This window comes from Manacus vitellinus, unplaced genomic scaffold (genome assembly GCF_001715985.3).
Source record: "Manacus vitellinus isolate BGI_N305 unplaced genomic scaffold, ASM171598v3 ctg7180002220401_pilon, whole genome shotgun sequence".
Taxonomy (NCBI): Eukaryota; Metazoa; Chordata; class Aves; order Passeriformes; family Pipridae; genus Manacus; species Manacus vitellinus.
The window spans coordinates 9974-19582 of NW_021937378.1; the positions used below are offsets into that span (position 1 = coordinate 9974).

General features: G+C 39.1%; 1 protein-coding gene across 4 annotated transcripts; it reads left to right on the forward strand.

The window, feature by feature from the left end:
• Window positions 1–219: 219 nt before the first annotated feature.
• On the forward strand, window positions 220–8300 carry LOC103765553 (ufm1-specific protease 2). Of its 4 annotated transcripts, none has more exons than XM_018088728.2 (8): window positions 220–276; window positions 2273–2351; window positions 4034–4214; window positions 4292–4358; window positions 4678–4835; window positions 5674–5866; window positions 7281–7427; window positions 7887–8088. In XM_018088728.2, the coding sequence occupies exons 2-8, from the start codon at window positions 2288–2290 to the stop codon at window positions 8055–8057; spliced, it is 981 nt and encodes a 326-aa protein (XP_017944217.1). In that variant the 5' UTR covers window positions 220–276; window positions 2273–2287; the 3' UTR covers window positions 8058–8088. The 4 variants fall into 4 exon arrangements, with proteins under 4 accessions (XP_017944217.1, XP_017944218.1, XP_017944214.1 ...); XM_018088729.2 differs by lacking the exon at window positions 220–276 and adding an exon at window positions 304–438; XM_018088725.2 differs by lacking the exon at window positions 220–276 and adding an exon at window positions 616–778 and having other exon boundaries at window positions 4681–4835; window positions 7887–8300.
• Window positions 8301–9609: the final 1309 nt, after the last annotated feature.

Below are 9609 nucleotides of genomic sequence, written 5' to 3' on the forward strand. Positions count from 1 at the left end.
GGTGACTCCATAGGGAACCGTGCGGCACGGCGGCCCGTCCTGCCCGGCCGTACGAGAAAGACCCTGGGTTTCGCGGCCGACAGCACAGGCGATGGGCACGGCCGCGGTAGCGCTGGGGGCGCGGACGCGAGGCGGGGGCGCGGACCGGGAGGCGGGGACGCGCCGGCCCCCGGGAGCTGTCTTCCCCGCCCCCTACTAGCGAGGAGCGCGCCTGGTGCGCCACGAGGATGCGCCCGCGCGCCAGGCCCGGCCCCCGCGGCGGCTCTGACGGACGTGGTGAGTCCGCCCCTCCCCTCATCTCCCCTTCCCGGGGTAGGGATGGGTGGGTGGATGGGTTAGTGTTCGTCCGTCCGTCCGTCCTCGGCGGGGACGGGAGTGCTCCCGCCGGGGCTGCCCGCCCTGTGCTCTGGCGGGCTGGGAGCTGTGTCCCACTGCCAGGTGGGTTTGGCGGCGGCGTTTGGGCCTCCAGCCCCAGGGGCGCCTCGGAGAGAAGTGTCAAAGCCCCTCGGGCCCTTCTTCGCACGGCCTGGCTTGTGCCAAACGGGGGCAGCGGCGCCTCCCGCGCTGCCGCCGCCTCCTCCCCGCTGGCAGCTCTGTTCCTCATCGCCCTGGGGGTCTCGGTCTGCGTGGCTTTAGTCAGGGATTTGGCGGAAGACCTCATCATGATAGAGCCAGGCTCTTTTCGGTAGTGCTAAGCAATAGGACAAGAGGCAACGAGCAGAAACTGATGCATGGGATGTTCCACCTGAGCACGAGGAGGAACTTCTTTACTGTGCAGGTGACTGTGCACTGGAACAGGTTGCCCAGAGAGGCTGTGGAGTCTCCCTCACTGGAGATGTTCGAGAACTGTCTGCAGGCAATTCTGTGCAATGTCCTCTAGGACGCCCCTGCTTGACCCACTGTGGTCCCTTCCAACCTGACCCATCCTGTGATCATCCATGAGGAGCCACTATCAAAAGGCCAGATCCTCTCTTCCTCCTTTTGCAAAGCTCTACTGCTTATTCATGAATGTTATTCTTGCATAATAATAATTCAAATAGAAAGATCTTGCTCATGCAAACATTCTTTCAGGCACTTGTGGATCCCACACTCCAAGACCCTATTAATGTAGATAACTATATTATCTAAAATACTTCACAGTTATGCTTCAGGAACCAAACTCTTTATTGTAGAACTTTGGCGCTCCAGAGTCACTAAAACCTGAAAATCCTTTGCCCACAACTAAAAGTGTAGTAGATGATTATATTTTCATCAGGTATGCATATCTTGCATATTTCTCTTTAGAATACTTTTAATGAAAAGAAAGTTAGTCCTATGTTTTGTTTCTTTCATGAGTAACACTAACATTGCACCTGGAAGTCTCTCATACTTTGTAAGTAAACAGTTATGTGATAAGGCTTTCCAAAGGGTCATAGTGTAATTATTCTTATAGGTGTTTGGTGGGGGGGGGTTAGAGCAATTAAGGCTGTGAAGCATTTCTTTTTGGGCTTAGATTGAGGAATACCCACACTCATCTGGGCTGTCACCTTTTGTTCCTCTCTGTACTGCCACAGCTGTTTTTGTACCACTGTGTTGAACGTGACTGGGAATTGATCTGTCTTCTGTCAATAAGAGGATGGGTTTCCATCTGCATGAGTTCTCTGATGAAGTTCATGTTAAAATGTCTGCAATGAGCAGTTCTGAGGACACAGAGTGGGGACTTTGGAAGGGGGCAAACAGCTGGGTGATCTCTATGCTGGCATAAGTGGCTCTCCTGTCAAATGTGAAACTTGGCCATAGTTCTACAGGTTGTGTATGTGTCTGCCCCCCTTTTTTTTCCCCTTCTCCTGAAGCTGTGATTTCCTAACCAAGATGAATGCATATTTACAGATGTGCCTAATTACCTTTCTGCTTAGAGCAGTCCTTGGTTTACTTGAGCTGGAAGAGGATTTATATTATGGGAAATATGACGTTTGGATTGAAAAAAAGACATTTTGCCCAAAGTATTTCTAAATGGTAGAAGTATAGAATTACAATTTTTTTTGTTTAGGCAGGAAGTGTGTTCTAAGGACTGTGTTTGTAGCAGTACTCATGTAATTCAGGTACTGGCTCCAGCAACTGTGTGTTGCTGTGCCACTCACTTCCCTGTTTATTCACTGGCCTCTTGTAACCAGAGCAACTGCAATAATTGCTGGTGTGCTGGCATACTGTGGTAAAACAGCAGTCAGTTGTGGCTTGAGAGAAGGCATGTTGAAGTGGTTATTCATTTTCATTGCTTCTTTTTTCTCCTTAGGTAATTCTAGAAGCTATGGATATACTCTTCAGAATAAGAGGAGGCTTGGATCTTGCATTTCAGCTAGCAACTACTGATGGTGTGTCTATTAGACTAATAGATTTCTTAATATTTATATAAACTTTTACTAATAAACTAGTTATTTATTTTGTTTACATTTCACCAGCTGTTAAGTGCTTCTTCCAAAACCTGTAACAATTAAGTACGCAAAATGTTATTCTTTATCTCCGTAAATTTTCTGACAATCTTTTTCCATCATGTTTTTTATTTTCAGCTTGACTGCAAAGTTGACCCTGAAATTCAAAGCAGACAGAGAATAATTAAACGACAATGAATTTGGTTATAACAAGATTGTATTAATACAGTTTTGGGACTGTGGTCCAGTCTTCCTAGAGAAATAGAGAAGGGGAATAAGTCAACTAGTCAGCCTACTGAATTTAGGTGGGATTGGCTACGGCAATTCCCACCTAATAACAAGGGACTAGTCCATATGGTGTTAAGGGGCTCCTCTAGTCCCACACTGTTACAGTAATGTGACATCCTCTTCAGAAAGTCAGCTCAAAGCTATCAGCGACTTATTGAGCTGTCACAGGACAGAATGTGGAAGGAGGTTGTCTTTAGTTCAAATGTTACTCATTCTGCATTTTAAGACAAGTCTCTGCTAGAGACACTGAATTCCATGTTAGTGAATCTTGAAAAGGAATTTGGGCTTATTTGAGGTCATGATGTGCAGTGGAAGTGTGGAATAGATTGGTCTAATGCAAAGCAACATTTTGTGAGTTGCATCCTCAAAGAAGGGCTATTTATTTGGCTTAGTTTACAGTGTAGTGAACTTTAACTGCAGTGAAGCAGAGTGGTATTTGAATTGTCCAGATGCATGGTATTCACAGCTCTTAGTGTGTAAATATGACACACCATTCCCTTTGAAGGCAGTACGTTTTTCTTTTGGAGCAGTTTTCCTGACTTTTCTAATACTGTAATTTTTAACATACTTCTAGTGCAAAAGTTATCTAATACTTACCAAATTGAAGTTAAAGGATTAAAGATATACAGTATAGTCTTTGGTGACTTGTTAGGCTTTTTTAACTTTTTGTATTCTAAGCAAAGGTCTTTAACCTCCTCAGTGAAGAAAAAATGTGGGTAATGTGCAAAAGTTGCTCTGTCATGTGCAGTATTGGTTCAGGTTATAAGGTGTGGATAAAACTTAAATAGTCAAGTCAAGCTCTGAAAGCCAACTGTCTATACCAGTAATAAAGTTTAAGGCAGATCAGGGTTACAGTTGCAGGTTTATTTTGGCCAGAACTTGGTCTTCAGTTGGAATGTAGGCTCTGCTTTTCCAAACATTTAGTCTGTTTGTATTTCTGAACAATGATATGAAGTCAGAAACATGTGACTCAGGTTGAATCTTTCCGGGATTTAGTTAAAAGTTTGTCTGTACGTAGAAGTTTGTTTGCAACTGTAGGCTTGGTTAAGAATTATAGATGTGAGAATTGACTGCAGAATAGGTTATTCTTCTGTAATTCATTCAGCTCTTCGTATTTGACATCTGAGAGAAAAGAGAACTTTTGTTCAGGGAGGTATGAGTATGACCTGCTAAGTGAAATCTCACATCAGTTTTTGTTTACCTAGTCATTTTCCTCATCCTAACAGCATTTAGGGTTTTATTCCAAGTTAAAATTTTTTTTTTAATGTATACCCAGCAGCTATAAAAAAAAGAGCAAGGGAATTTTCTAGTCTAATTGTATCCTTATTGTGTTTCAGAGGCATCAACAAAAAAGGCATTAGGATATGTTTTCAGTGATCTTGCAAACAAATTGTCCTCAGAGGTTCTTGTATTAAGAATTTGCCACAGTTCAGTGTATGTGTGGCCTAACAATGGTATGACCACAGTTCCAGATCTGACTGATGAGTCTGCATGTAAGGAGATAACACGATTTATCCAGTGAGTATATTAAGAATTGGGGGGAATAGCAGATTAACTTCTTATTATAGTAATTTCTCTTTCTGTTGATACTTCAGATTTGATCAAGATGACGAGACCAAACGAAAGCCTGGCAAAAAGAAGGATAAGAAGTTACAAGATATGGTATGTCTCTCACCCCAGTAAAAAATTATGTGAGGCAATTTATCATTTAAACATTTTCAGACTTTCCCTCCCTGGGCTATTTTGTGCACAAGTAGACATTAACATGAGTTAAAAGAATCATTTTAAAGTCATTGAGACTCAATGTGAGTGCAGAGGTCCACCTATGGTAGATCAGCACGTAGAAGTTTGATGTTTCTAGCTTTTTTTTAACCCAGATATTTCATTACTGAGTTCAGTATCAAATATCTACAATCTTTCTTTTGCCTACTTGATGCATGTGTAGTTGCAGATGTCCTATTGGTGTCTTTATTCTCTGCAGCAGCAGATAGTCAATGTAGACCTCATGTTGGAAATGACATCTTCTTTAGCTGCTTTGGCTCCAATCATTGAAAGGGAAAATAAGGAACACCACTACATAAATATGACATTACCAGTTGATGTTGTTGTATCTGTTTCTCCAGAAGAAACGTGGGGAAAGTAAGTGTTATCCTGAACTTGTAATTTTTCAGCTTCATTTCTGCTTTTTCTTGAAGTAATGAAGTGAAAGTATTTCACTCATCATTTTAATGAAAAGTATATAGTATTTTTAGAGTGGAATTTTAACTGTGTAAATAATAAAAGCTCATGTAGACAGCTGTTACCTTTAATAATCTTGAGAACAATCCTTTTGCTGCCTGCAAAAAATTGAGTTCATCAATGCTGATAGATTTGATAACTCATAACTATTACTTAGCAATGAGAAAGGCAGGGAAATGTTCTAAAAATTCTTGTAAGTGTGTGAGGTGTATAAAAGTGAGAGTTGGGGTTTATTTGATGAGTCTTTCTAATCTCAGCCATACACTAGGGACTGCAGCTGGGTGGGTGCAGATGGAAAACGTTTGAAGCTGCCTCTGTATTTTTTCCTTGTATTTTTCCCATAGGATTTGACTCTGAACAATACTAAATGGGGTGGATAAAATGGAAAAAAAAAAAAAAATCCCAAACCAAACCAACCAAACAAAAAAACCCCCATGTAGTCATATATGTAATTTTTATTTTGGCAAATGCTCATAATGGTTGTATTTCTGATAAAAAACAGCATAGTTGCACTTTGGAGGATTGAATCACTAGGGACTGGTTTCTGTGTGCAGACATGCCTTGACTAAAGCATGGTGAGGCTCTGCCTTTGCCTGTGGGAGCAGAAGCAGGAAAGTAGTACATTCATCTGACCAGGTGCAGATATGCATATAAGTATTGCATAACTGCCAGAGCTATGAGAGAAAATGATCCACCATCGCTGCTCTGCTTTTTTAATATTCTCCCTTGGACTTTGCAGGGTACAAAATCTCCTGGTGAAAGCAATTCATGGGCAATTAGATGACATGGAAAGATGTATCATGAAATACGTGAAAGGAACATCAATTGTGGTACCAGAACAATTTCATTTCATGTTACCAGGAAAAAATCATCTTGTAACAATCTCATACCCTACAGGTATTTCAGATGATCAACTGGAAAGTTACAGAAAGGTGAAGCCAACAGTTTTATTTTTATTTTTAATTGTTGTAATTGAAGCAGTGGTAAAGCTTTTCATTTAGTCAATGCAGAATAAATACTAACAGATAACGTTATTTTTTAAAAATTTATTTTTATTGTAACCAAAGCAGCATACTGAATGTGGAAGCTTGATTTATTAGAAGTTATTTTATAAAATATGTGCCAGATCTCATTTTGGTAAGAGAACAATAAAAACTTTAAAAGTACATAAAATTTGGTTTAGATAGATTTTATCTATCCAGTACAGTATTCTTTGAATTTCTTCACTTCCATGATAGAATATCAGATTATGTGTAGCGTTTTTCTACATTCAGGCTTTAACACATGTCCTGAAAGGGTTAATGCTGGGAGGATTTGTTTGTTTTGGTTTCTTTCTTGGGGTTTTGTGGGGGTTTTGTCTGTTTGTTTGGAGGGGGCTGCTTTTTGTGGCTTACAGCTGACCAGGCTTAGCTAGCTTTTGGTTTGTTTTTGCCTTCTGGGTTGGCACATCTTGAAAAAGGAGGATGAGGTGGAAGAATGTTGTGATGGGGCAGAACCTTCAGACTGAGACTGAGTTCAACCAGGTCACACATACTGAGAGCAGGGAAAGAATATTCTGCCAGTTTAGAGATGTAGAAGCTGTGGTGATTTTTCATTTTCTTCTGTGTGAAGCATTCCTAGGTCTATAAAACCTAATCTAGCCTTGCATTTGCAGAGGCCTCAGGCACTGGTGGCACACTGTCTTTCCTGCTCTCTGTCTGCTGTTCACTCTTACCCACTGATGGAAAGTGTTACCTCTGCCTAAAATGTATTACCTGTGTTACACACATTATCCTAGATGATCTCATCATTCCTTTCACTTTTAAGCTCTGTGAAATAAGACAGTATATCTCTTTAAATGTGGCTGCTGTGTTATAAACAGGGCTTAAGAGATTTAAAAATAGACTGAATCTGCTTGAGCCATAAGCTCAGTATCTTTAGTTTGTCTCAATACAAGGTATTTGTGTGTCTTCAGTATCAGTTAAGATTATAATTCAGTGTGTGTATCTATCTACACTACTACATAGATAAAACTGTAATTCTTTTCCGTGATGTATTTTATCATACTTCCATAACAAACTTGTTACTCATGGTGTCTTCAGTGGGGCTCCAGTGGCAGGCATTATGTAACAGGACTACATAAAACAGTGGGCCCTTTAGACAGGAGGTAAGCCTGCATGAGCTTCCCTTGAGACGTGAGATCTAGTAGTAAACATACATGCTGAATGTTTAGTTAAGCATATTTTAATAATTTGCTAAGCTACGCTGTTAAAATTATATATGTCTTTGTTGCTACTTACAATTTGATCTTTCTTGTAATCCAAAATTTGAATTGTGCTCTTTATTTTTATTCAAACTTGCATGTAGGAATTGCATGGGTTATACAATCTGCCTTGTGACAGACCATATTTCAAGAGAGCAAATGCTTATCATTTTCCAGATGAACCATATAAAGATGGATATCTCAGAAATCCACACTTACATCTTAATTCTCCTGGTATGGAGCCTGGTATGGTAAGTTTAAGTTGAACATTTGTGAGAAAGTACTTTTTATTTTACTTGAGTTTGTTATTAAAAGCAGTAACTTAGATCGTCAGTGTTGTGTAGATGAGAAAGTGAAATAATTGGCCCAGCCTTTTAAATCAAAGGGCTTCTCTGCGCAAAATGGCATTGCTTTAGTTTGCTATATTTGTCCCAAAGAAATTGGATTTTCTTGGAAAAGGATGTACACATTTTTAGCATGTACTTTAAAAGTTTCTTAGAACCAGGACAAGAAACTGAAACCATGAACAGAGATGTTTACGAGACAAAACCAGGAGGAGTAATCATGTGTGAATAATGGCCCTTTGATTCTTCCAAAGATTTGCAGTCCTCAGCTGAAAACTTTTACAGTGCAAGTGACAGGTCATATGACTTCTCTGAAAACTGATGCAAGTGTGATCAGATTCTTTTGTGTTATCTCTTTCTGTGCAGGTTTACTTAGTACATGGTGTGTATAGTTATCACCACTATATGCAGGATCGGACTGATGACAGTGGTTGGGGCTGTGCCTATAGGTCTTTGCAGACAATCTGCTCTTGGTTCAAGCACCAAGGTTACATTGATAGACCTATACCAACACACAAGGAAATTCAACAGGTATAGACCATTTAAGGAGATTCATTATTTTATGCATATTTGTCTAGAAATATTTGCGTAGATTATTTTTTAAAGATCCAATCCATATATTTTGATTTGTGTGATATTTTTAATTTATCTCTTAAATTGAACTAGTGGTTCTGAGTTACTGTTTTTAACAAGTTTTATTATAGGAGATCTGTCTGCAAATGTTTATCACTGTTGAATGACATTATCTGTACAAATAAGACTCCTTAAAATAGTCTTTTAAATGTTTCCTTGGATTATTGTTCTTTTAGAAGCTGAGATTATGACATTTTCAGTGTTTTTGCCAAATGAAAAGAGAACGAAGAACCCAGTGTGTCATACTAAAATCAGTTTTAAAACTGACTTTTGTATTCAGTGACAGTTGGATTAGTCCCCAGATGCTATGCATCTAGTTTTAAATGTTCTTTTGTAAGTCTGGATTTTGAGGAAAGGATCTTAAAAATGCGACAGAAAAAGTAAAAACATAACTCACTAAAATGAGATGTGTTGAGGAAAAAAAAAAAGAAAAAAGGAAATTCCTGTGTTAGTTTACTAGTACACCTCTATACCCAGTACCGGTATAGGGGTTGTTACAAACAGCAGATTTTCAGCATTATCATCAATAAGCTTCCTGACATACAGGATTGAATGCAGTTTTGGCTTTTCCTGAAATAGTATGTCCACTAATACTACAAGAGTGGCAAATTTTAGTTAAAAAACATGCAGAGACCTAATTAATTCTTTGCAATCCCAAGTACAGCTAGACCCCCTAGTCTGCTGAGGCTGCATTCCTGAATAATGCAGTAGTAAGCAATTCAATCAACAATAAAGCAATTTTTCTTGTAACAACTATTCTGAAAGAGAAAGCAAAAATACTTACACACTAATATTGGTGTTGGGTGGTTGGTCTCGTAGATGAGGCAGCTGAGATCTTTCAGAATGGAAATCTGTTCAGAAAAGTTAGCTGCTAGAAAGTCAGCACCTTGTCTGGCTGAAGTACTGGTGATGCCATGGCTCCCATGGGAAGCTCCAGGATCCAAATAAAAAATTAAGGTAAAATCCTTAACTTGTGTGGGATACTGCCAAATGTCTCAAAGAAAAAATAGTAAATGAACAATATCTAAACCTTTTTTATACAAGATGGTTATTAATTTTTTTTCCTTCATAAATAAACATTAGTGATTTAAAGCTAAAGGAAATCCACAGGGAAAAAAAAAGTTAATTTAAACTTATTAGTTTACATTTACTTATTAGTAATAAATAATCATATCACTAACACATACTAAAACAAAATATTTTTACCTTTGCATTTATTCTTTCTACTTCATCAGGTTCATGTTCATCCATGGTAAGATCTGCATAAACGTAAAACCAAAATTCATTACTTGGGTGTTCAGACCTCAAGAACCATTTAATAAATACTCTGCAAGAAGCAATACTGTGAAGTTACCCATATCCAGTTCCTGAACTAGTATAAAACTTCTTTCCAGGAAGAATATATCTTTCAGTGCTTTCAGTTGTGGACTGAAGTACACATATAAGCCTCCTATTT